Source organism: Syngnathus leptorhynchus, chromosome 20 (assembly GCF_054491065.1).
Source record: "Syngnathus leptorhynchus isolate UIUO chromosome 20, UIUO_Slep, whole genome shotgun sequence".
In the NCBI taxonomy this organism is placed as follows: Eukaryota; Metazoa; Chordata; class Actinopteri; order Syngnathiformes; family Syngnathidae; genus Syngnathus; species Syngnathus leptorhynchus.
Window position 1 is genome coordinate 6608694 of NC_141214.1, and position 25597 is coordinate 6634290.

The 25597-nt window shown below is 49.3% G+C and overlaps 7 protein-coding genes across 11 annotated transcripts; 1 reads left to right on the forward strand and 6 right to left on the reverse strand.

Moving 5' to 3' along the window:
* Positions 1-141: 141 nt before the first annotated feature.
* qrfp (pyroglutamylated RFamide peptide) lies at positions 142-2203 on the reverse strand. The gene is made up of 2 exons (XM_085901499.1): positions 2059-2203; positions 142-575 (listed from the first exon to the last, which is right to left on the reverse strand). Exon 2 carries the CDS (start codon positions 573-575, stop codon positions 195-197), a length of 381 nt encoding a protein of 126 aa, XP_085757625.1. The 5' UTR covers positions 2059-2203; the 3' UTR covers positions 142-194.
* On the reverse strand, positions 1922-6740 carry atf6b (activating transcription factor 6 beta). Of its 2 annotated transcripts, none has more exons than XM_085901498.1 (17): positions 6365-6740; positions 5651-5727; positions 5480-5555; positions 5348-5404; positions 5031-5146; positions 4780-4963; positions 4288-4425; positions 4078-4190; positions 3823-4002; positions 3666-3748; positions 3408-3566; positions 3223-3336; positions 3008-3107; positions 2870-2937; positions 2705-2804; positions 2533-2617; positions 1922-2325 (listed from the first exon to the last, which is right to left on the reverse strand). In XM_085901498.1, the coding sequence occupies exons 1-17, from the start codon at positions 6438-6440 to the stop codon at positions 2084-2086; spliced, it is 1968 nt and encodes a 655-aa protein (XP_085757624.1). In that variant the 5' UTR covers positions 6441-6740; the 3' UTR covers positions 1922-2083. The 2 variants fall into 2 exon arrangements, with proteins under 2 accessions (XP_085757624.1, XP_085757623.1); XM_085901497.1 differs by having other exon boundaries at positions 2870-2940.
* Positions 6741-8925: 2185 nt separating this feature from the next.
* On the reverse strand, positions 8926-12024 carry LOC147041258 (H-2 class I histocompatibility antigen, alpha chain-like). Of its 2 annotated transcripts, XM_085901556.1 has the most exons (8): positions 11858-12024; positions 10830-11093; positions 10406-10684; positions 9981-10289; positions 9770-9889; positions 9658-9675; positions 9507-9561; positions 8926-9402 (listed from the first exon to the last, which is right to left on the reverse strand). In XM_085901556.1, the coding sequence occupies exons 1-7, from the start codon at positions 11919-11921 to the stop codon at positions 9527-9529; spliced, it is 1089 nt and encodes a 362-aa protein (XP_085757682.1). In that variant the 5' UTR covers positions 11922-12024; the 3' UTR covers positions 8926-9402; positions 9507-9526. The 2 variants fall into 2 exon arrangements, with proteins under 2 accessions (XP_085757682.1, XP_085757683.1); XM_085901557.1 differs by lacking the exon at positions 11858-12024 and having other exon boundaries at positions 10830-11181.
* Positions 12025-12820: 796 nt separating this feature from the next.
* LOC147041259 (H-2 class I histocompatibility antigen, Q7 alpha chain-like) lies at positions 12821-16747 on the reverse strand. Its single transcript, XM_085901595.1, has 8 exons — positions 16217-16747; positions 14927-15190; positions 14519-14797; positions 14084-14392; positions 13873-13992; positions 13678-13767; positions 13395-13449; positions 12821-13302 (listed from the first exon to the last, which is right to left on the reverse strand). The coding sequence occupies exons 1-7, from the start codon at positions 16395-16397 to the stop codon at positions 13415-13417; spliced, it is 1278 nt and encodes a 425-aa protein (XP_085757721.1). The 5' UTR covers positions 16398-16747; the 3' UTR covers positions 12821-13302; positions 13395-13414.
* A 142-nt stretch (positions 16748-16889) lies between these two features.
* On the reverse strand, positions 16890-19941 carry LOC147041260 (uncharacterized). The gene is made up of 3 exons (XM_085901594.1): positions 19361-19941; positions 18733-18986; positions 16890-18597 (listed from the first exon to the last, which is right to left on the reverse strand). The coding sequence occupies exons 1-3, from the start codon at positions 19590-19592 to the stop codon at positions 17590-17592; spliced, it is 1494 nt and encodes a 497-aa protein (XP_085757720.1). The 5' UTR covers positions 19593-19941; the 3' UTR covers positions 16890-17589.
* Positions 19942-20102: 161 nt separating this feature from the next.
* cibar1 (CBY1 interacting BAR domain containing 1) lies at positions 20103-23022 on the reverse strand. 2 transcript variants are annotated; one of them, XM_085939911.1, is made up of 9 exons: positions 22290-23022; positions 21603-21837; positions 21463-21531; positions 21295-21396; positions 21075-21080; positions 20884-20988; positions 20705-20818; positions 20435-20548; positions 20103-20361 (listed from the first exon to the last, which is right to left on the reverse strand). In XM_085939911.1, the coding sequence occupies exons 1-9, from the start codon at positions 22316-22318 to the stop codon at positions 20275-20277; spliced, it is 861 nt and encodes a 286-aa protein (XP_085796037.1). In that variant the 5' UTR covers positions 22319-23022; the 3' UTR covers positions 20103-20274. The 2 variants fall into 2 exon arrangements, with proteins under 2 accessions (XP_085796037.1, XP_085796036.1); XM_085939910.1 differs by having other exon boundaries at positions 20103-20367; positions 22290-23019.
* On the forward strand, positions 22656-25502 carry LOC147041262 (major histocompatibility complex class I-related protein 1-like). 2 transcript variants are annotated; one of them, XR_015069221.1, is made up of 7 exons: positions 22657-22894; positions 23232-23516; positions 23740-24030; positions 24146-24430; positions 24737-24856; positions 24934-25105; positions 25143-25502. XR_015069221.1 is itself a non-coding variant. In XM_085939891.1 (6 exons), exons 1-6 carry the CDS (start codon positions 22834-22836, stop codon positions 25008-25010), a joined length of 1119 nt encoding a protein of 372 aa, XP_085796017.1. In that variant the 5' UTR covers positions 22656-22833; the 3' UTR covers positions 25011-25144. The 2 variants fall into 2 exon arrangements, 1 of the variants encoding a protein (XP_085796017.1); XM_085939891.1 differs by having other exon boundaries at positions 22656-22894; positions 24934-25144.
* The last annotated feature ends 95 nt before the right edge of the window (positions 25503-25597 follow it).

Consider the following 25597-nt stretch of genomic DNA (forward strand, 5'->3'; position numbering starts at 1 on the left):
TTTAAACGACAAGAATTACAGTTTTAGCAGGAAATGTGGTAGTGCAAGTATGGAATCAATTTGACATAGTGAGTACAAAAAACGGTGATAAACCGACATAAAATATTGAATGAATAAGAACAGCCTTTCACGTGACACGTTTGATGCGTTTAATAATGGCATATCGACACATACGGTGACCCGCTCGGGCCGCGTCAAGGTCCGCGGCCTCTGGAATTCCTGCCAAAGCGAAAGCCAAAGCCACCTTTCTCTCGGCCGACGTTCAAGAGTCCGCCCAGGATGGAGGTGAGGGCCTCGCCAGATGGGTTGCCGTGTTCCTCGCCGCCATTCTCTCTCGCCCGCCTCTGGATCTGCGGGTCTTCTCCGGGCCAAGCCCGCCACGCCTTGGAGATGGAAGAAGAAGGAAGCTCCACGGAAGAAGAGGAGAGCTCAAAGGACGCCGAGCGCAGCCGCAGGAACCCCACGGTGGGCGGCTCAGATCGAGGGGGAGGAGTGACGGTGGGGGGCGGCGGTAACAGGAGGGTCAGGGACAGGAGGGCCAGCTGGGAGCCTCCGGGATACACGTGCCCCTTCATCTGAAACGTGCACGCAAAGCGGGACATTGGCCAGTGACACATCCTCACCTCCAAAAGCAAATCAACAAGTCAACTCTAGTAAAGATGCATGGCAATAAAATTGCAAATTCCAGTCCAAGCTATGTGCTGGAATCACTACATTTCTTGAGATGTCCCGTTCAAGCGAAGATCCATCACTTCTACGCGTTGGTCACCTTTTTGCCCCGATCGCATAATTGCCCTGCTCATTTTGAAGCGGCAAACACGTAATTGCCACAAGTTGCCCTTTGGCAGCCCTGGATGGACATGTCAGTCACCCATCACGGTGGAATCCGGGGCAACAGGACCGCATGTCTGGGGAAACATCAGAAAGGCAGAGCTCTGCAACGTGGACACCTTGCTCGGCTTGCTTACCTTGAGCGACTTTGCCCGGCGCGGCGGCGTTGTCTAGTTTAGACACAGTGACCCTTTTAAAGGCCCACCGACGTGCGGTGGGCAGCGGTGGGCGTGGCCCGTAGGCCTGCTGACGCACGCCAATGAGCCTTTTGATCCAGTTTGGTGTGCGCTGCCTCCAAGTGAGCACTTGCAGGCCTAATTAGACGCTTGATTGGCGACGGGAACCAGACGGCAGCTCATTAACGTGCTCGGGGGGCACTAAAGAGTTTCCAAGACGCTCAAGCTTTGTCCTTCCAGATGTCCTTGCTTGGCTGTGGCCTTTCCCCGCCTTGCTTAGGACTAATTTTGTCTCATTTCTTGCATACATTTGAAACATTTTGTATTTTGATACAGTACTTGGACTTTTTAATTCATCTGCTGGCACTGATCATTTCACAGTTGCACAAATGGCCCTGAGAAGATACGCCGCCCAGAAAACGTTCAATATTCGGCAAGGAATCGTACTTTGATGTTCGAAAGGAATTAGGTACATTGAAGTCCGTCTTTCTGTCCATCCATCCATTTTCTGAAGCTCTGTTCCTCACGAGGGGCGTGCTGGAGCTCATCTGCCGTCGGGGAGTCGGTGGGGGACACCCTGAACTGTAAACTAATTAACAAGCAGAGAAAAGCTCAATATGAAATAACCACTGAAAGTTAGCTGCTTGTTTCATCGAGCCCGCCGACAATGTCAGAACCTGCAACCTCGCTTGAAAGGGGCAGCTTGGAATTTTGGATTTGATGGATATGACACTTCAGCTCAATACAAGGATTCCATAATTACCACAGTCAAATTTCAAGTAACAGCAAAGTGGCAGGGAAAATCAATCCAATTCAAACATCACATCCCTAAGCCTTCGAGCAAATCACCTTTCTGGTGCCAAAAAGACCCAAGGAGACCAGCAGGGGTCGCTCAAGCTTTAATTCAACTATGGGTAAAACAGAAAGTGATGAGCAGACAAGACGATTGGGGCGCCAAACGCGGGATTGCCCCTCGAAAACAATTGAAACTTTCAAAGGTCAAAATGGCAAACAAAAAAAAAGTCATATTTACACGTCACTATGTACAAACCTTAAATACAAGTAGAAAAAGCTTTTCACACGCCCTCCGACTGGGTGAGAAAATATTGGGAACGGGTACGGGGGCGCGGCGATGGCGGCTGATGCTGCTGGCGATCTCGCAGAGCTGAGTGGTTGGTGTGCGGCTGGGATGTCGGGGGCGGGTCCCGCAGCGACGGGGGGACGGCCGACGACTTGATGGGGACGGTGCGGGTGTTCATTACCTCGCAGTCCACCTGCATCATAAGTTCGTAGCCGTGCGACGCGTTGTACACGCTCTCTAGAGGGGGCGGGGCAAAGAGGACACGAGTTATTGTCAAAGCCATTCGAAGGCATTTCAAGCAGGACGGTAATAAGCTTCGAATGCGCCAAAGGTGTCAAGTTAAATTGCTAAAAACGTATTTTGACACGGATCGTCATTTGGAGTCATTTCTTGCCGAAGCTAACGCTCGCCGATGGAAGAGCGCGACATTACGGAGGTGCTTACCGTTAACCGACATGGCGGGCATGACGAGCGACATCTTGGGCCGCCGTGTCTTGTTGTGGCTGATGGCAGGCAGCAGCAGGTGGTCCTGTGGGTACAAGCCATCAACAGAGGTAAAATAGTGGGCGGGGCGGGCCGGGCGGCGGGCCGGGCTGCGGGCCAGAGGGGCACCCACCCGTCTGAAGGACACCACGTAGAAAGTGTCCTCGCGTCGGTCGATGGCATCCAGGAAGTCGCCGTAGGTCACCTCGGGCCCAGGAAGCACCTGTAGTTGACTGGAAGGGAGGGTGTGGGGGGTCAAAGGTCAACCAGTAAACGGGAAGGTGACTCATCTTCCCACCTCTGGATGGAGCGGTGCGTCTGGATGGGCAGGTATCGGGACACGTTGGCCTTCCTCAGCTGGGCCCGCTGCTGCACGCACACACGCACGTCAGACGTCATGTGTTCACCTGTCGGCGTCTGACACAAAGCCACCCACCTGAGCCATCTTGGCCTTCTTGGCCATCTTGGCTTTCCCGCCAGACTTCTTGTGATTGATCTGATGCCGCTGAACCCAACCGCGAAGTTCCGCCGCCAACCTGCAAAACGACATTTAGCCCAACGGAGGCCGCACAAACTTGACCGCGTCCTGCCGTGGCGGTGCAACTCATATAAAATGGGTTCTCTGAATTGCCGGCAGTGGGTGTGGCTCACCTTAGCGACTCTGAGCGGTTGAACTGCGGACAGTGGGCGTGGCTAAAGTATCGTTCCAGGCGCTGCAGCAGGTTGCTCTCCTCTTTGGCCACGCCGAAAGCCGAGCTAGTGTTTCTACAAAGTCAAAGTTGGACGTGTGGCGTTAGCATTGTGTGTGTTAAGGGGAGCTGGGTGTCGAGCCTCACCTGAACGGAAAAGATTCCGTCGCAAACGTTTCCGTCTCCCCGTCGTCGTCCGCCACGGCGACTTCCGGCTGCGTCGCCGGTTGCATCTCCAGGAGCCGCCGACCCGTAAACGACCTGGCGCCATCCCCAAAGCCCGCCGTCCGCCTCCTGTCCAAGATACTGTGGGACAAACTTTGAGCCGATGGCAGCCAAACAAGTGGCAAAAAAGATTTGGATGCACCGAGTGCATCGGCAAGGCAACATTAGCTCCTGCCTTACCTGGCCGGCCCAAAGCTGAATGTCATGAAGAGAAGGATGGCCATGACGCAGACGGCTCGTCTGCTGCCGGGAGCCTCGCCGCCCTGCGCCACACGCACGAATGGCAACTTACATTAGTCCTTGCCCCTTTCCTGGCTTGGCGGAAGCGGCGGCGTACCCGGCCGGCCTCCAGCCTTTCTCGCAGCTGCTGATTCTCGCGGCGGAGCCGTTGGTTCTCCTGCTGCGCCTCCTTCAGCTGAAGCTCCAGGTTGTGCACGTATTCCTTCTTCTTCTTGCGTGACTGACAGGCCGACTCGCGGTTCTTGATCATCCTCTGCTGTCGCTTCAGAACTTTCATCTGCAACACGGCCACAACAAGATGGTCCTTTTATCCGGCACCCAATTTTCCCCAGGATTATTTGGCGCCACTCACGTCAACGTCGTTGCAGCCGTTGCTGGGCAAGGCGGCGGTCGCCGGGACAATGGGCTTGGTGGCGGCGGCGGGCTCCATCTTGACCGTGGCGGGGGCCGGCGTCAGGCAAACCACTGGAAATATGTCGCAAGCACAACCGGGACTTCCCCATCAAAACGTCAGATGGGACTGAAGGCCGCCGCCTTTTTTGGTCGTCTGCAATAGTCTCACCGGGTTCCATGGCAGGAAGACCACGCAGGAGGAGGGTCTTGGTGGGCGTCCGAGGGACAGGTAGGGCGGCCAGGCACAGGGGGCGGGGCTGAATGGGGGGTCTGGTTGCCAGGATGGCCGTCTTCAGCGCCGGAACCACTGAGGATGCAGAGGAAGATTCTGTATGAAAAAACGGCCACCTCGGCGACCCTCAAGACATCCACGTCGATTCCTGATTGCACTCGCTTTGCTGGGACTCAAAAAAACTTGGATTCTTGAATCGTATGGCATGGAATCGTCATTTCTGAGCGACTGTGGGTTTGCCGCCACCGCTCGAATTGAATTCGCTTATATTCTTTGGCCTTTCCAGAGCTTTGAGATGCCATCGATACGGGTCGCAGTCGCTGAGCCAAGCAAGCAAAAAAGGGAACTGGTTTCTCCCAACCTAACAACTTGTCACTTTTTCTGGATTTTTAATTGCCCCCGTTTGCCGGATGACATCAGCAACAACACCTGTTGGCGGCGTTTGGATGGACGTCACCACGGCGGGAAGCCGCGCCGTCGTCTGCGACCCCGCCGCTGCCTTGGCTGTCAGAACGGTCGCCGCCGTGGCCGGCTCGCCGGCCTCTGTCGGGGGGGACATCACGTCTCCAAATGCATAGGGAGGTGTGGGCGGGTTTTCGCCTTTCACAGGAACCTGCAGGAAAACAATAGTGCGAGTGAGACGGACGGAGGGACAGCCGGCCGGAGGTTGTCGCACCCACCGGCGGAGGATCTGCAGGCACCGCCGGTGCCAACACAGGCACTGCTAGCGCAGGAGCCGACCACTCCGCCTCGCTGGAGGACGCGGGGGACGCCGGCTCGGCTTTCACCTGAAACACTGCGCGCACACGCATTGTCACCCAGGAAGGCCAGAGCCGTTAACACGAGTTGCCACGACAACCCAGGCCTCGCTGTGACGGACAGTCTGTCGGGGGGGGGGCATTACCGAGGCAACCCGAGCTGTCAAATTCACACTGCCGTGACAACAGTTAACCGGGCATTGCCGTGACATTCGCAACACCAATCCAAAAGAACTTACGCAGCTCCATGGGCTCATCCGTGTCACTTTGGAGGTTGCTGCACGCCATGGCACCACCTGCCACATATATTTTTTTTTTAACATCACACGTATCAATTAGACATAGACCTGGCAGGCAAGAAGGTTCCTCACCTGCAAGCGGGTTGTCGTGCAAACGCTGCCACGGAAACGAAGGTGCCTTGCCATCCGGCGTCAGCTCATCATCCAACTGGCACAGGGAAAACAGAACAGGAAGTCACACACCGTGTATGAACGTGAGTATGTGTATTGCAGGTCACGTAGCCGGTAAGACCGGCGACATACCAATGTGTCGTACTCGGACGCCAGACCAAGATGCCCGTCGCCGTCCTCCACGCCATCGCAGCGATACAAACATGCATCTAACACAGACACCACACGTTAATTTAAGAAACAAGCCCATCTTTTGAAACACTTTGCAAAATATATACTGGGGACTCCCACATATTCACAAGTTGTCACCTGACGGATTTCGTTTATCAATTTTTTCTTGGGGGAGGAGCAACACCCGTAATTTGTGATCAACATATTTGGCCATTGAATCTTATTCAAAAATTTTAGGCGTTGATTAAATAAAAGAATTTCAATGCAATTCTTTGCAGAATTGGGCTTTTTGTGGGCAGGCTCGGCTGGGGTACGCTCGATACGTTGGCTTTTACACAAACTGCCACTTTAATCATCACTGAACTCTATTTTGTAGGTCATCTTTGTTTTAAAATTGTGCGTGTACATGGTCTGGCCGCTCGGCATTCGTCGTTGTTTATTTCATAACGACTCTTATTTATTTAAAAATAAATAAATTGCCTCGTATCCGGATTGGAGCAGGAAGCACGAAGCCGCGTGCAACACACACGTGACGTCACGTAAGGGCCGCGTTCAAGACAAGTGTTATGACGTCGACGAAAATGAATCGGGGACGGGGGGTGGTGTGTGCGATAACCCAAATTGATGCGGGACGAAAAGGAGGCGTTCAATAGCAAATCGTAGCAAGCTGCTCACCCCAATCTTCGCTGGTTAGCAGATTGTCGGCAAAGAATCGCCCGACATCCGAATCGCACAACACGTCCAGGCTCATCGCCCCACAAACAGCAGCAGCAGCAGCTTCGGCTCGATTATTTCACGAGAGTTCGTTCCACTTTGTTGTGGGCGCGCCCCTTCTCGTTCATTTCAGCTGGTCTAGACCTCTGGCGACCTTTTCATCTTGACACTCGCCAAGGCCACACTTTGCTGGCCTTCTCTTTCTCCAAGCCGCTAGTTTCGAATCGCTAACCTGCTTGAAAGCAACGAGGAAATGTCCTCCTGAGAAGCTCCGCCTACTTTTTGCTCATTCGTCGGAAGGCAACTGAGATCACAGAAGATAGACGGGCCGAGCTGCCAATGGGCGACGTGAAGGCGGTGCTTTTGTCGATAGCTTCACCAATAGGAAGGCGCGGTTTTGGTTGACAGTGGTGAGGCACCAATCAAGTTCTAGTTTTGCAACCACTTCGAAACGGACACTTCTGTCAGCCAATGACGTTCGTGTCAAAGACACTCACGTTTTACAAACGTGCTCCTACCAAAACATTCCATCATACTGAATGAGAGAAAAAAGTCGAAATGCAAAGTCGGCAAAGGAATGAACCGCAGCAGCCGCGCGCACTCATCAAAAGGCCAATCACAAAAGCAGTTTGTTCTTGGTACGCGAGAATTAATTAAAAAGAAAGATCAACTTATAATAAAGAATAACTATAAATAACATTGTTTTTTTTTTTAGTCTGTAACAGAACAGATTCAATGTGCATCACTGCTTGAAATTAAAAATAAATTATAATTATTTAAACTATAAACATTCTTGACCAACTGCCATTTTGTGCTGGAAAAAATAAAATAATAATAAACATACATCAATTAAATAACAGCAATAAATAATATTCAATTCAAAGTAATCAGCAACATTAACTCAGGAGCACAATATGTCAAACATTTTAACCTACAAAACAAAAATGAATAAAACAATTTGTGCTGAAAATGAGGCAGCATGATCCACGGCTGCAGGTAGTATCAGCTCTTCTGCAATGGTGTGATTTATTTTCTTGCCCTGAGCAATTTGGTACGCTGCTTTATTCAAGATTCAAGAGTTTTATTCGCCATGTTTGAGCGTGCTCCGGTACATCACAGCCTCTGTTCAACATTTAGGTGACTAACAACACTCAGGACATGTGAAAAATGACAAATATTCTCAAACATCCCCTGATCTTAAACTCCCAGGACACACTGGATGATGGCAGTGTAGAAGGTCTTCGGCAGCTCCCGCGGCAGGTTGAACTTCTTGAGCTGTCTCAGGAAGTACAGCCTCTGCTGGGCCTTCTTCCGGATAGAGTTTACGTGGCCGGTCCATTTCAGGTAACCTTGCTTGGGGCAGGAGGAACCTGTTCAAATTTGCTACACTTGGTCAAAACACTCCAAAGGAAGACACAGAAAAAGTATATTGATGCTGCCATGAATAGCTGCATACAAAAGGCCGTTTTCAAACTCAAATGTGGTCCGAGAACGCAAACTTTGAGCAGAGCACAAGATGGCGCTATGGAGCTACGCTTTACCCATCCTCCTCAGGACCAACTTAAGCTTTTTTTTTTTTTTAAACTAAAGATTCGATGACACGAACAAAACACTGAGCAACGCCTGGTTTTTAAAACAACGACCTCTAACCTGCATTGTAGAAGCAAACGAAACCAATCCGAAGCCAGCAAAGCTTGAAACGCGTCGATGAGACGCTCATTTTGTGTCATGTTTTCAGAAGTATTTGATGAATTTAGATGAGTCAACAGCAACTCAATAAGCTGTCGATGTTGTTGTGGCGCTCCACTTGCAAGACAAATCAGCAAAGATCACCCAAGCGTTCTATTGCAAGCGTGTCACCGACACCACCACCACCACCACCTAAAACAAAACAAAACATAAATGAATACTAACAATTAAATTTCCTGTAACCAGTCTTCAAAATCCAGGCATGGTTATGTGTATTTACTCAATCTGAAAAATGAAAAAAAAGGAATATATTTTAAAATTATTGATATGATCACAATTTTTTTTATTTACCTGATACATTATCTATTTTACTGACCTATTTTTAAAATGTATTTCATGATGATAAATTGCTTGATAAAAGAGTCTGAAGGTTCTGAAGGGCTCAAATTCATCCAGACATCAACTTTCATGATGCGACTTCCAACCACCGACTGCGATGTATTTAATTGTACGAAACCAAAGTGAACAAACAAGGGACTTTCCACTTGGGTCGGCCATTTTGCATTTCAGCTCTCAGTCCTGATATGGCGGAGCGGCAGGCTTCTTGCGCCCAATTTCCTCGTTCTTGCCAAACCGGTATCTGGTGAATTCCTCACTTGGTGTGCAGTACCGTACCGCTGTTATACTGTCTGTCTACATGTGTTGATGTTCAACACCACCACCAAAAAGATGCTATCCATTAGCCTATTTATGGCGGTACCCTTTATGTGTTAACCAAGCAAAGGTAGAGGTGAAGCAAGCAAATGTAACATTAAAATAACATCACATTTCACAACATTTAGATCGTGTTTTATTGACACCCACTTGATTTCCGCAATGACAAAAATTGACAACTGCTTTTTTTCTTCCCGAGAGAGCAACCATCCAAACGCAGCGGCAACAATTTTGCTTCACCTCCCAACGTCATCGTCATGCTGAACTTCTTTCGACAGTCAACCTGTTGAGCGTGACTCGACAGCGCCTCTGCTGGTCGCAGTCGAATAGCACGCTCCGTTTTGCATTTCCACGTTGGGCATTGATCGTTGAATATGTTCAAATAAGGGCAGGCAAGAACCTCACTTTCTGAGAAACGTCTTAGTTGTTAATTTGACGAAAATCAAACGGCATCTTGACATCGGAAATACAATCAAAAAAGAATGAAACTTGTCGCTATCGTCGTCGAAACCACCCAAAAACCTGATTTAACAGAAACACAATTATTGTTGACACCAGTGTTGTGATGAGAAAGTCCTCTAAAAGAATTCCGGCACCTGAAGAAAGAAGAGCAGAGCAAAATAGTCAACAAGAATCCAAATGTTCCCTAACCCACCTCCAGAATCCGAAGACCACGTGTAGTCAGCGTGAGCTAACTTACCAGGTCACCCTTACTGCCTCTCACCCGGAAACAGAATCGGAATCGGTGGAAACAGCTAAAAGCCAGAGAGGTTGAGTTACACATGACAATCATTTTGATGAACGTCATTCCATTGCTTTCAATGGAAGAAAAAAAACAACGTTTTACTTACAAGCTTGAGAGTATTTGGCTGAAATGAAAGAGAAGCAAGAGGAGATTAGGAATGGTCACAAACAATGTTCTCTTTGGATGTTCCTGACGGAGCAAATATTTGTGTCGCTCACCTTGTCTGCTTTTGAGACGCTTGGCAAAGACCATCACCACCACCACCGCCGCCGCCGCCACCAGGGCGAGGACCACCAACGAGACGGCGATGGTCACCGCCTTCTTCCTGTCTTGCTCTTCTTCACACGGCAAAGCGCAAAGAGAGACACGTCAATGACCCGCGAGAGCCCACAGCCAATGGGACGTGCCTGAGCCGCGCCAAACGCTCACCCTGGATGCGCGCGTTGCTCAGGATGCTTCCGGCGTCCAGCTTGATGACGATGTCTTCAGAGACGCCGGCCAGCTGGAACACGCATTCGTACTCCCGCTCCGCGGCGGGCGTCACCTCCACTTTCAGGTCGACCGAGTTCTGGAAGGTTCCGTCGTGGTTGTGGAGGGTCGCCCCCATCTCCACGTCCTCGTGGATCTCCTCGCCGTTCTTCCTCCAAAAGAGGGACGACGTTAAGGGGTAGAAACCCGTGGCGTGGCAGGTGACTGGAGAGGACGGCGTCTTCTGCAGGAGAGACATCTTGGGAAGCTCTGCACGCAGGGGCAGAGAAGGAAGGAAACACGTGAGGAGGGCACAAAAGATGGAGAGAATGTGAAGGGAGGAAAGAGAGTGCGAGGTTGAGAGAAGGTGTGAGAGGACAACGTACCGGTTCTTGTCAGGAAGTCCCTTCCGTTTCTCACATGCTTCTTCAAATCAGAAGGACACTCCTCAGTGTAGTAATTCTTTTCGGCTTCATTGAACCCGTCTATTTGGTCCCACTTCAATTTGGTGATGAAAGCTTGTGGATGTGCTGCGATCCATGTCATCGTCTTCGCCTCAAATGATATGAAGTCTTCTCCATCGTAACGGAGGTGCATCCAACCATCAACGTCCCCAGTCTCATCGTCCCATTCACAGCCTTTCATCAGCTGAATCATGTGAACACCTGAAAGGATCGCACACAAGATTCAGTGACGATAATCAGAGAGAAGCCAGCAGTGACACGTTTGTTTATTAGTTGGGAAGAAAAAGAAAAAGTGTACCAGCACATGAAATGAATTGTACGAGCGGACGCTTGGACGTAAACAAACCTCCAGTTTGGTTGAAGCGCTCTTTAGCAATTTCAATGTTGACTTTATTGACCTGCTCATTCCCAATACTGATCATCGTCTCTCTCTTCCAGAAGTGCGGATCATCTTCTGTGATTTTGTTCACCCAGTCATGTTTGACTTTCGTTTCCCTGTGGTTGCTGTCAAACTGATGAATCTGAACGCCGTCAACATACGCCACCTCCAAGTACTCAGGTAGCTTTGCAACTTGAGAGGAGGTCTCGAAATAATTGAGCGTGTGAATGACTGAAAGACAAACACAAAAATGACACACATGATCTTGCTTTGTTTTTACATTAAGCAATCGTATGCAATTCATATTTTCAATGCTTCTGTCCGCAGTTGGAACATTGCAGCACTTGACATGTCGGAGTTGATGTTTATCCGAGCGCATTCTTTCGCTCAAACTTGTCAGTGAATTGACAATTGTTTGTTTTCTGCTGGTTGTTGATAAATATGTTAGATTCCAGCGGGATGCCCCTCATCAGCGATTTCAATCCACTTAAATATAATGACATAACTTTTGCCATTCTCTTTAATCTGCCCCAAAACTTTTCCAATAACGTAATTGATCATATATTGTCTATTCGGGAGGCAATACAATGTTGTTTTTTATTAAGAAAGATTAGATACAACTTTATAGCCGTTACCGTGAAATGTTAATTATCAATTGCAAAGACTCTACTGTCAAACATTTCATTACCCTAGATTAGCTTTTCCATAATTAACCAAATGGATATTCATGCAGGTATACATCACCTTGATTTGTGTCGCTTTTAAATATTTCAACTAACAAAATATTCCAAAAGTTATCATCAAAAGCATTATGTTCCCGTCTAACTATGAGAAAACGAATGCTCAGGTGAAAGAATTTTCCGCCCATGAAATGTTGACCCAGCAGAGGTGCGAAGAAAATGGAAGCAAACTAAATAATAATAAATGCGTCAGTTCAAAATCGAAAGCGTTCATCTTGAGGATAATAAACCGAGTTGTTAGAAAAGTAAACTTACCAGGCGCCACGCTGTAAATTTGCACGGCCACAACAAAGAATAAAAGTAAATTCATTGCAAGCATCAAGTTGTCTTTTGTGATTTTAGTCAAGCGGGGTATTTGGTCAAAGTTGCGACGAGTGACTCGTCCGACTGGCGCACGAGAAAGTACAGGAAACAGCAGACGCGCTTTGACTACTTCCCACTTAAGCCAATCGGAGTTCAGCCTGGCGATGACGTCAGGCAGTATGTTAATCAACAGTCGCTTTCCCCTGGTGGTAGGGGTGCGCAACAACATCAGCTCGAGTTTGGCTTTCTCTGAAATCACGTGACCCGCCTCGTCGGCTGTTATGATTGCAAGTCAAGTTTCCTTCCCTTTATCACAGTCAAAGCTCAAAGGGCTTCACATGGGCAAAATGGACAATTATTCTTGTTAGGTTTGCAGCTTCAATATCCATTTCTTTCTGAGACGTGACTCGATGGTGGTATAATGTATTCCTTCTCTTTCCTGTTCTTGCACACGCTGACGCGCTTTTCGGGGCGGTCCTTCAGATGATCCCCCCCCCCCATTAAAACTGACGAGGCAGAGTCCTTGATTTGCTGATCGGTGATATTGTTTGCCATTTAAATGACCATTTCCTTCACAGTTTTTTGCGGAGAGAGGCATGTCTATAGTTTTCTGAATGATCTCGGTTTAGTTTTTGAAATAGGCACTCTGATATTTTAATGTCTGAATCCGTCATGAACTCGCCATCGGTGAATGGTTTTATTATCTCCCGGGCTGCAACAAAACTTGCAGCAGTAGTAGAGTTTGGAGATGCAATCCACTTCTTGAAACCGTTTTTTCGTTCCTCAAATTGCACCTTTCCTCTCGGTTCCAACTGGGTGATCGGCAGCAAATTTAGCATGCTTTAGCTTAACCAAGTAAACGTAGAGGTGAAGCAACTAAATGTAACATTAAAATAACATCACATTTCACACCATTTAGATCGTGTTTTATTAACACTCACTTGATTTCCGCAATGAAAAAAACTGCTTTTTTTCTTCCCGAGAGAGCAAACATCCAAACGCAGCGGCAACAATTTTGCTTCACCTCCCAACGTCATCGTCATGCTGAACTTCTTTCGACAGTCAACCTGTTGAGCGTGACTCGACAGCGCCTCTGCTGGTCGCAGTCGAATAGCACGCTCCGTTTTGCATTTCCACGTTGGGCATTGATCGTTGAATATGTTCAAATAAGGGCAGTCAAGAACCTCACTTTCTGAGAAACGTCTTAGTTGTTAATTTGACGAAAATCAAACGGCATCTTGACATCGGAAACACAATCCAAAAAGAATGAAACTTGTCACTATCGTCGTTAAAACCACCCAAAAACCCGATTTAACAGAAACACAATTATTGTTGACTTGAAGAAGAGGAAAACAGCTGTGTTGTGATGAGAAAGTCCTCTGAAAGAATTCCGACACCTGAAGAAAGAAGAAAAGATAGCCAACAAGAATCCAAATGTTCCATAACACAGAATCCAAAGACCACGTGTCGACAGCATGAGGTAACTTACCAGGTGACCCTTAATGCCTCTCACCCGGAAACAGGCTCAGAATCGGTGGAAACAACTAAAAGCCAGAGAGGTTAAATTACACAAGACAACAATTTTGATGTAGAAGGTCATTCCATTCCTTTCAATGGAAAAAAAAAGCATTTGCGAGCGTATCTCAGGGCACCAGTGTACACAGCTGACATTTTCCGACGCGATTCTTCATTGACACTTTAGGTTTGAATCAAACCTTGACATGGCTGCCTTGTTATTGTGGCTCAAAGGAAGCGAAAAACACTTTACTTACAAACTTGAGAATGTTCTTCTTCGTCTTCTTTGTGTTCCTCTTCCTCTTTTCCTGTCGGCTTTTCCCCTTTACAAGCTTGAGAGTATTCGGCTGAAATGAAAGAGAAACAAGGAGATTTGGAATGGTCAAAACTGCGCGAGGCAAACAATGATCTCTTTGGATGTTCCTGATGGAGCAAAAATCTGTGTCGCTCACCTGGTTTGCTTTTGAGACGCTTGGCAAAGACCATCACCACCACCACCACCGCCGCCGCCACCAGGGCGAGGACCACCAACGAGACGGCGATGGTCACCGCCTTCTTCCTGTCTTGCTCTTCTTCACACGGCAAAGCGCAAAGAGAGACACGTCAATGACCCGCGAGAGCCCACAGCCAATGGGACGTGCCTGAGCCGCGCCAAACGCTCACCCTGGATGCGCGCGTTGCTCAGGATGCTTCCGGCGTCCAGCTTGATGACGATGTCTTCCGAGACGCCGGCCAGCTGGAACACGCATTCGTACTCCCGCTCCGCGGCGGGCGTCACCTCCACTTTCAGGTCGACCGAGGTCTGGAAGGTTCCGTCGTGGTTGGGGAGGGCCTCCCACATCTCCACGTCCTCGTGGATCTGCTCGCCGTTCTTCCTCCAAAAGAGGGACGACGTAATGGGGTAGAAACCCGTGGCGTGGCAGGTGACTGGAGAGGACGGCGTCTTCTGCAGGAGAGACACCTTGGGAAGCTCTGCACGCAGGGGCAAAGATGGAGGGAAACGCGTGAGGAGGGCACAAAAGATGGAGAGAATGTGAAGGGAGGAAAGACAGAAGGTCTGTGCGTGAGGTTGAGAGAAGGTGTGAGAGGACAACGTACCGATTCTCGTCAGGTAGTCCCTCCCGTTGCTCACATGCTTCTTCAACTCCAAAGGACATTCTTCAATGAAGTAATTCTTCCTGGCTTCATTGAACCCCTCTATTTGGTCTAACTTCAATTTGGAGATGAAAGCTTGTGGATGTGTTGCGATCCATGTCATCGTCTTCACCTCAAATGATAGAAAGTCTTCTCCATCGTAACGGACATGCTGCCAACCATCAACCTCACCAGTTTCATCGTCCCATTCGCAGCCTCTCATCACCTGCATCATGTGAACACCTAAAAGGATCACACACAAGATTCAGTGACAATAATAAGAGAGAAGCCAGGAATGACACGCCTGTTTATTAGTTGTGAAACCAGCACATGAAATGAATTTTACGAGCAGCCGCTTGGACCTAAACAAACCTCCAGTTTGGTTGAAGCGCTTTTGAGCGGTTTCAATGTTCATTTTCATGACCTGCTCATTCCAAATATTGATCTCCGTGTCTCTCTTCCAGTAGTGTGGATCATCTTCTGTGATTTTATTCACCCAGTCATGTTTGACTTTCGTTTCCCTGTGGTTGCTGTCAAACTGCAGAATCTGAACGCCGTCAACATACGTCACCAGCAAGTACTCTGATAGCTTTGCAACTTGAGAGCCCGTCTTGAAAAAGGTGAGCGTGTGAATGGCTGAAAGATAAACAGAAAAATGATACACATGATCTTGCTTTGTTTTTACATTAAGCAATCGTATGCAATTCATATTTTCAATGCTTCTGTCCGCAGTTGGAACATTGCAGTATTTGACATGTCGGAGTTGATGTTTATCCAAGCGCATTCTTTCACTCAAACTTGTCAGTGATTTGACAATTGTTAGTTTTCTGCTGGTTGTTGATAAACATGTTCCAGCAGGATGCCCCTCATCAGCGATTTAAATCCACTTATGAAGGAAATATAATGACATAACTTTTGCCATTCTCTTTAATTTGCCAAAAACAATTCCGATAAAGTAATTGATTATATATATTGTCTATTCGGGAGGCTATAAAATGTTTTTTTTTTCTGAAAGATTGGATACAGCTTTATTGCCGTTAACGTGAAATGGTCATTAATTTGCAGACTCTACTTGTTGCTACTCCCGGTCGAAAGATCCACGCCTCGTACTATTGTTAATAAATATCTATTCTTACAAATGTGGACACCGTGAAAACGTGTACGCCCTTGACCAGTTGTAAGCACAATTAACTTTCTTCGTTGATCATTATCTCCGCTCTGTCTGTGTGTCTCGCTCGCCACTCTCGCTCCTCTCAGCTCCAGTGCGGCTCGCGCCTCTACTTCCTTGTACCGCGTGCGCTACTCAGTCTCCGCAACGTAAAATCTGGTCAATGACGAGGAAACATCCATCCATCATTAACTAAATATTGCAAAAGTTAAAATAATGAAAGTTCAGTGGCCTAGTAGTAGAGTGCCCGCCCTAAGACTCAAAGGTTGTGGGTTCAAAGGTTGTGGGTTCAAACCCCAGCCGGGTCATACCAAAGTCTTTAATAATTGAATCCATTGCTTTGTGTTCCCGTCTCTTTATGAGAAAACGAGTGTTTAGGTGAAAGAATTTTCCGCTTATAAAACGTGAAGAAAATTTGACCCAAAAAAATAATACTACATCCGTCAGTTCAAAATCAAGAGCGTCAATCTAGTTGTAAGCAAAGTACAACTTACCAGGCGTCACGCTGTATATTTGCACGGCCGCAACAAAGAATACAAGTAATTTCATTGCAAGAATCAAGTTGTCTTTTGTGATTTTAGTCAAAAGGGGTATTTGGTCAAAGTTGCGACAAGTGACTTGTCGGACTGGCGGACGAGGAAGTACAGAAAATCGCAGACATACTTTGAGTCTCATGCCAAACCATGTTTAAAAAAAAAACAAAAAAAACTTCCAGGTTAAGCAACCCAATCGGAGTCTCAGCCTGGTTATGACGTCACTCAAGACTAGGTAGTGTTAGAAAACGTGTGGTAAGTAAACTGGAGTTTGGCTTTCTCTGAAATCACGTGACCCTCATTTACTGTTCCATCCATCCATCCATCCATCCATCCATCCATCCATCCATCCATCCATTTTCTGAACCTGCTTAGTCCCCACAGGTGTCGCGGGCGTGCTGGAGCCTATCCCGGCCGTCATCGGGCAGTAGGCGGGGGACACCCTGAACTGGTTGCCAGCCAATCGCAGGGCACACAGAGACGAACAACCATTCGCACTCACACCTGGGGGCAATGTGAGGCGGACGTGCTACCCACTGCCCCACCGAGCCGCCTTGGATGAAGGATATTTTATTTTACTTTTCATTTATTTATTTATATTTTAGTTCCCCCACATCCAGGGGTGATTGTGAAATTGAATATAGAAGAAGTACTTTTGGTAAGAGCGTACTCTCCATATACTGTATGGCTGTCAATACTGGAATCTATTCCGTGCCCCAATTAGAGAGATCCACTATTTTGATGCTTTTAAAAGGCGACTGAAACAGTGGCTAAAAAGCTCACAAACTTGTAATCACTTTTAGTAAATAGTCTGCTGAGACGGTTGGAATAGTTTTTCCAGTGTGGATATAACCTTTTATACTATGTTTTTATTTTTTTTTATCTCCCTATAATATACTAGTCAATCTATCTGTATGTCTTCCCTGTCAGGCATTTTAAATATTTTGCATTTAAATATTTTGAAGACATGTCTAGATTGGAAAATAAAATAATAAATACAAAGTTAGTGGCAAACATTTGCACAGTCCAACGGCAACAATAAAATGACATTTTGGTTAGTCATGTCAAAGTGTACCACCAATGTAACATTTGGACATCTGACATTCTTTACAAACTATTTTCTCAGTATTTAGCAGTTTGGGCTATTGTGTGTGCATCATAATTTTAATGCCCACCATCTTTTCTCTTTTGTCGTAGATTTATGGTGACAAACTTCGATACAAAAAGAACCCAATGCTGCCACCTGCCTGCTATAATTGTCATTACACATACATACTTTCTCAGAAATAGGACTGAGCCAAAGCTGGCCACCAAACAAACTCTTTAGAGTGGAGTCACAAAGGAAAAGAAGCGAGCGAGTCAGATCTGCAGCAAGCATTGGCGTGCACCTTCATGTGCGCCTCCAGCGAGCGTTTCTCCTGGTAGCGTTTGTCGCACACGCGGCAAGCGTGCGGCTTCTCGCCCGTGTGCGTCAGCATGTGCCTCTTGAGGTCCACTTTCTGCACAAAGCTCCTGCCGCAGACGTGGCATTCAAAGACCTTGTCCTTTCGATGGAAGCGCTCGTGCGTCTCCAGCGAGATCTTCTGGCGGAAGCGCTTCCCGCACAGGCCGCAGACAAAGGCCTTTTCGCCTGTGTGGATCTTGGCGTGCGCAGCCAGGTTCCCCGCCTGCCGGAAGGTCTTGCCGCACACCCGGCAGGCGTACGGCCTCTCGTCATTGTGAATCCTCTTGTGCACGAGCAGGTGCTGGCTCATGATGAATTTCTTGCCGCACTCGTCGCAGCCGTGGACGCGCGGCCTGCCGCCCGTGTGCCGCTTCAGGTGGCGCTTCAGCACCGCCTTGTCTGTGAAGGTCTTCCCGCAAAATTCGCAGATGAAAGGCCTGTCGCCCACGTGTGCCCTGGCATGGCGATCCAGAGCGCTCTTACGGGTAAAGTTCTTGCCGCACTGGCCGCACAACAAAGCCGGCGCCGCACTCTTGGGGACCCTTCGGTCTGACCCGCAGCCAGGAACACGGTCCTCCGTGTGCTCTTTGGGAATTTCCTGAATTGGCTCAGCGCCGCCGCTTTGACTCAGATCAGCGTCTGGCAGACCTCCACTGGACCCCTCGGCTTTCCGGAGGGTGCGGACGCGCTCTGGCCCGCGCTCATCAGCGCACTCTTGAACAAACTCTTCAAATCGGTGTCGAAACCCATCTCGAATCTGTTCACGTAGGTGGCCCCCCAACCTGCGGTCGCCCTCCTGGTGAGAGTGGTCTCCTGGTTCAGGGGATTTGGTGTCGTCCATGCGGTCCTGGCGCGGTCCTGTCGGGGCCGTGGCAACGTGCTTATCTGTGATGAGGATCTTTTGGGGGGGGGCAGAGGTGGGAGAAAGTCACATATGCACGAATAACCAGTCAATTGAAAGCACGTCTCATCTTAATCTGTGAGAAAAAAAAAAAATCAAACTGGAGGGAAAGGCTTCATTGTTGAGTCCCACCTGTGTATGAGGGTTGTGTTCCGTGCAGGAGGAGGCCTTTCCCTCCATCCCGGGTTTCGGCTGTCCCCTCGCCGGGGGTTCCGCGTCCTGGGCGTCTCGATCCATTGGCTTCACCAGAAGGCCGCTTGCGCCGTAAGACACTCGGCAGAGGTGCGACTCGCCGTTGCCGTCTCCTGGGCCCTCATCGTCTCCTGGACCGTGGTAGGTGGGAGACCCAGAAGGGAGGTCACGTGACAGTGTGGCGGGCTCAGCCTCTGTCAGGAAGGGGCACCCGCGATTAGCATCGCCACCACCAGCAACGAATTCCCAATGGACAACCGACGTACACGAGCAATTCTACCGGTGGAATGGCTGATGTTGCATTTGCAACTTTTGAGTTCTGGGAGGCCATGTCAACTTAACTCTTCGGGGTTACCGCCCCCATGAGTGGTGGACATTTTGAATGTGAAACTTGTCAGCCGATCGGAAAGAACATGGGTCCATTTTGAGACCAAAATCAAGTTCGATCGTTTTCCTAGGACTCAGGCAGGGCTCAAGGTTTTAGTTTGGTTTTGTCTCTAAAGAGGAGCTTGACATATGCTCAGGATAAATTTAGAAGCTCCAATACAATGCACCATAGACGGCTGACCTGCTGCGGCTCCCGCTGCTCGATACTCGCTGAAGATTCGCTCGACGGCGGCGGAGACGGCTCCCATGACCATCCGCCTGAGCTGACGCTCATCTCGGCAGAGCCGCTCCTGCAACAGCCGTACGACTCGCTCGGCCGCCGCTGAAAATTGCCGCTCGACAGCCACCCTCAGGCTCTTGTCCCGGGCGCCCGGTGGCCGCGGGGGCCCGTCCCGTTTCTTCTTCGCCGCCATTTGCGTGACGTAGCGCGGGCGGAACGTAAATACACCGGCTTCCGGGTTGTCTTGGTCACGTGACGACAGACGTGCGCTCTATCCCTCTGATGTTAACTTTCTCGGCTCGTTCAAAACAAGTTTGCTTCATGAAGTTGATCTGGTTTCCCTAAAAAACCTGCTTCCCATATCAACGTCTCAAGGAGCGATTCGGCAATAAAGCTGAAAGTTGCCTTTGTGCTCGCAGCACTGAGGTCAATTTGTTCGAATTTTTTCTTTTCTTGAACCAGGACGGGTCGCCCAGAATTCAAATAACTCTCCTCAAATAAATTTGCATAAGACGCAACAAGAACTATCGAATATCATCAAAGGTTGCTCAAAAGATGCTCTCCTTACAAAACCCCAAATATATACACTTATATATACACGTGCAATTCCAATCTGATGGGCCTTGATTGATACACACACACACACACACACACACACACACACACACACACACACACACACACACACACACACACACAGCTGTTCGATTAATTTTGTTTATGTTTCCTAGCGTGACAATACATCTGGTAGTGCATTTCGTTCCATGACAGATTCAAACGAAAACAAGAAAAGTTGTCAGAGAAACGCTGTCACTCAAACGGCAATGATGTTTTCATAGTTGGCACGGATGCGCAGATGTCAACGTGCGCTAGCGTCATCGTGTTTCCTCATCAGAGTCATCCTCCTCTTCAGATTCGTCCTCCTCGTCCTCCTCGTCCTCAGCCTGCCGCCCGGAGACTCTCTGTTGCTTCGCCGACCAATCCAATGAAAACCACATTGCAGCACAGAGGAGCAAATACGGGCTTATGTACTACCTGGAAGGCGGGCGCTGATGTCAGGAAGGAGGAGGCGGTCCCGTCCAGAGAGTTGGCGCGCACCACATCCAAGCGCTCAGAGTAGTCGGGCGGGTGTAGCGAGCTCCTAAACACCTGACCCCACGCACGCGGGCACGCATGCACACACAGTCAGTGACAGAAATGACCAAAAACGCTCATTTGTAGAGAAACTGGGTGCAAACACTCAGCTCAAACAATTGTACCATCAGCAGGCGTAAGGAAACTACGCGAGCATGGAGGCCAACGTACCTCCAAGTCGTCGTCCTCGTCTACGCCGCTCATGCTCTGGTAGGCCAGTGTGTAGAGCTCCAAGGCTTTGGCGTGGAAGCACATCTCCACGGCGGCAAAGTCGCACAGGATTCTCTGGCGGGCAGAAAAGGAGTCACGCGAGCCAGGAGGGCGGCAGCTCCAACCCAGCCGCCTCCCACCTTGATGTCTCGAATCTTCTGCTTCTCAAAGTCATCGATGGTCTCCTCCAGCTGCCGCGTGGTGCGCGCCGCATCCATGGTGGCTCGCTGCAATTCACTCTCGGCCTGACGCGCAGCGGGAGAGGCAGCTTTATCATTGACATCCTCCTCCCCCCGTACGCCGCCGGACCAACACGCGGCGGCGAACCCACCTGAGACTGGACACGGGCGGAGTCAAGGAAAGCAACAATCACCCCGACGTTACGAGATGTCGCGAGGCAAACCGGGAAACGCGAGGGAGCTACGGCCACACGGGCGCCCGAGTCAAGAGAACAAAAACGCGCTGGCGTTCTTTGGGGAAATGGATTGGATCCAGAGCCGAGTTAGGAGCCGGCTGTCTGAACACGTCAAATAAGTCAAGCGAAAGGATACGATGACTTGTCGGTCGGACGGGTTCCGTTGGCGAGTGCGCTCCAGTTGCAGCATCTGCTTGGACTCCCGAGTCCTGGCGTTCTGGACCGCCTTCACGTCCTCCTGAAAAGCCGCTGTCAATCCCCCATAGCCCTTGGTCACGCTAACACTAATGTTACGCTAGCTCACCCGCTTCCGCCGCACCACCGCACCGTAACCTTTCAGCGGCTCGATCACTTTGGCCTCCAGCCGCTCTACCTGGAAAAAAAAGCATTTGTGCCACATCATATTTGTCTGCCATCCATCCCCCCCCCCCCACAAACACACACCTGGGCTTGCCGATAGTCTTGAATCTTGGCCAGGTGTTCGGCAAACCGCTTCATGCCTTTCTTGAGACTAGGGGTCTCAGTGTCAGCGTAGTCGGCCACCTCTCGCACCAGGACGTCAGCCTTGTCGCGCAGCCTGGCGGCTTTGCGGCCATAGGCGGCAAACATTTGACACATTTCGTCAAAGTGCTTCTCCACGTTGCTGATGTTCTCCTGGATCCTCTTGGTCTGGTTGTCCCTGAACAAACATCAACGTGTCCCACAATTGTCCCCCTAATGCTGCCATACGTGAGCCAACACAAGGAAAGGAACCCATTTCATGATGTGACTTGCGACAAGTCATCTCTCTTTACGCTGTAGCTACTGGATCATTAAATGGTCGTCCGGGAGATGGACAAAAGGTACGCTCGTCTTGCCTGTCGTCTATACGCCTACAACACAAATAGCAACTATAGTCTGTCCCAAAATGCTCGAGTTGTGGACTTAGCTCCTAAAACGTCTGCTAAAATTCTATTTGGGTTCACAATCATTCATCCATCAATTAGGATCGATACAAGGGGACGTTTATACTTATTTACTGACGTTGAAATTAAGCCAAGACAAAACACGTTAGCGACACGCGGCTAACTAGCTTGGCTAAATAGCCTTGTCGTTCAAACACAAGCCAAGCCAACAATGAACAAATGTTACCTCGCTCGTGCATCCGGAGTTCGACTCATCTCTGTTTTTTTTTGGGGGGGGGGGGATAAGAAAAACGGAACCAAACGTCACAAGACGAGGCGCTAGCTCACATGGAAGCTAGAAGACGTTGCCATGGATGCTGGCGCGTTCCGGTGACAACGGAAAGGTGGTACTTCTAAGCCTACAGACACAACCGACGGACGGACAGTCAGTCAGACAGAGCAAGTGTGGAGTTAAGTCCAACTTGAGTCCGACTGTGATGATAGAATAAACGGCTGCTGAGATGAAAGTGGAGCTGAAAATGCAACGCAATGTGTAAAAATCCACAAAACAAAAAGCCAACTGTAAACACAGTTTGAAGGATAGAAGAAGGAAGTCCTTCTATTTACGAGCAACATAAACGCACCGTGAGAGAGAGAGCACAAGAGAGAGCGAGAGAGCGAGACAGAGCGTGAGCGCAAAGGCGAGCGCGCGCACGAGACCGAGCCTGTTCAGACAGACAGAGGATCCAAGTTGGCGTTTAACTTTCTTAACACTTTGGTCAAATGTGAAGATGTTCATCCCCGTCTCCATCTGGTATTTGGTTTATAGCTTGCCAATGGTCGCAAACGGAGGTAAGTTTTTCTTAAAAAAACAAACAAACCGCCGACTCAACTCAAAGCGAAAGTAAGCGCAAAGTCTAAAGTGATATCGTCTTATTGGTGTGTGTGTGTGTGTGTGTAACAGTATGGGAAGAGATGTTTGAAAAAGAAACAAAAATAACGCCTGGGTGTTTGTGAAGTTCATGCGTGTGCGTGTTAGAGACAAGACAGGTTATATGAGTGCGTATGCGTGTTCGTGCGCCCAGGTATGTTCCCGTGTTGCAGGACAGGTTTGATGGATAGTTCCCATGTGAAAAGGTAGCACGTCACAATTGTGGTTACATGCCCCGCCCCCCTCCTCCTCCCCCAGAAACTCACACTCTGACGTACCTCTACACGGGGCTGTCGGAGGGCGCGTCACTGCCATCCGGCAGTGATGGCTCGCGCCACTTCACGGCCATGGGCATGCTGGACAGTCAGGTGATCGACTACTATGACAGCAGCACCATGAAGAGGGTCCCCAAGCAGCCTTGGATGGCCGAGAAGTTGGAATCCGCCTACTGGGAGCAGGGCACCCAGTCCAGGAAGAGCAAACAGCAGTGGTTCAAGGTCAACGTGGACATCTTGCTTAATCGCATGGGACACAACCGCTCAGGTAGGACTTCAGCCACTCGCAGCTTTTCATTGGCCAGCAGTCAAGGTGTGGGTGGAGTCCTCAAGAGACATAACCCAACTTGATTCAAACAAGCAGCTCATTTAAAATGACCTGATAAGCATCCTCACAGTTTGGACAAAGGATACCTTCAAAACAGGCCGGATTGGGCTTGTAAAGATGGGACTTGGACACACCTGTGTTTTTTTTTTTTTAACATCCACAGACGTGCACGTCCTCCAGTGGTTGCACGGTTGCCGTGGCAACCTGCATCCCGACGGCACATTAACGTTCGGTGGCGGTGTGGACACATACAGCTACGATGGCCTGGACTTCCTGTCCTTCGACTACGAACATGCCAAGTGGGTGGCCACGGCCCCCATGGCGGTGGAGACCAAAAGGAAGTGGGATGACGTGCGTCTCCTCAAGGTCTACACACGCGCCTACCTGGACAAGGAGTGCATCGGGTGGATGGATCGCTTCCTGCAGTACCAGCGCAGCCGAACGGAGGCCGCGCGTATGTACACGGGCTGGCAAGCCCCGCCCACCCACTCTATTTAAGGCTCTGGTGGCGGTCGCGCATGCGTAGAGGGGCTAAAAGTTGCTGACGAGGGCCGTGCACGCGTGCGCAGCGCCGCCCTCCCTCGAACTCTTTGCCAGGCCGACGCGTGCGGCCAGTACGTTGCTGCTGACCTGCCTGGCCAGCGGCTTCCCACGCAAGGACATCATCCTGGAGATCCGTCGGAACGGCCGCAAGCTCACCCGAGAGGACGGCTTAGCGTCGCTGGGCGTGCGACCCAACGGAGACGGCAGCTTTCAGAGGCGAGACAGCGTGGAAGTCCTTCGGAGCGACACCGCCAATTTCACCTGCGTCCTCCAACATCCGGTGTCTGGACTTCATGACGAAAAGCTTTGGGGTGAGGCGGCGGGCGACTCCAAATTCTGGCAGAGTTGTTGAACCCGATCTGCGTCAGCATGTTTGGCTTGCAAATGGGTTTATTCCGTCAGCTGCTAACTGGCCCAATAGATTGCCAAGACCGGCGCGGCTCTCGGCCACGACGTCTTCTACTTTCCGAGGCGGTGTGGCATTTCTTGTATAAGATTTCGGGTGAAACGTTTGGCCTCTTTCGCTAGCAGCAGTTAGCCTTCAGACGAGCAGACATCTTGGCATCCTCGAGCGACGCCGAACGTATTTTGCTGACTTTGTGATTTCTGTGGTCCAGATGGCAAGATTATGGGCGAACCTGTGGCTGATGTGAAAATCGCTATCGGCGTCGGGATGGTGATTCTCGTCATCTTGGTCGCCATCATGGGATGGGTCTTGTACAGGAAGTTCAGAGGCGGTGGGTTGCCACGGAAACGCCCGCTTACCCAATCGTGGGTTTCTTCATCACTGACGGCCAATCGTTTCGGTCCGCAGGTGCTCCCCTCAAGGTTTTGACCGCGGAAGAGGATCGGCAGCCCAAAAAGAGCGAACGCCTTCAACCTCTTTTATGACACTACGATCTTCTCATGTGCTGGTGCGATAGCATGATGGCTGTGACACTTTTCCTTTCAAATGGTTGAAGCTTACGCTGTTTGCTGATTTTCTCCTATTTTTATGGCTAAAGAAAAGTTGGGACAAATGACAAGCTTCGGTTGTGTGTCTGTGTGTGGGTGTGAGAAAGAGAATTGCCCACCTGAACATATTTCCTTGCATCTTGGTCCAATTCTATCTTTTAGACTTGATTTTCCAAATCACAGGAAGGCAAGGAAGCTTGATTTCCTCTAGTATATTTCATATACAAGGTAGCTTAATGTGCTTTGCAAAATGGGGTCGAAAAGCAAAAGAATTGAGGATGGTTGGACACAAAGAATGGAATTAACATGACAAAAACACAGGAGCACGATCGTTCATCACAAAGTTGCATTTATACAAAGTGTAGCTGAAGAAATAATCGAAATAAATAATTTAAACCACAAAAAAGTGAGGCCACTGGTAATTTTGGAACAGGAATTCAGTTGCTTGTTCCACGTACATGCACTAGAGGGAACCCGCGCATCACGGGTGCTACTTGAACTTCACCAAAATCTGGTCAAGTTCT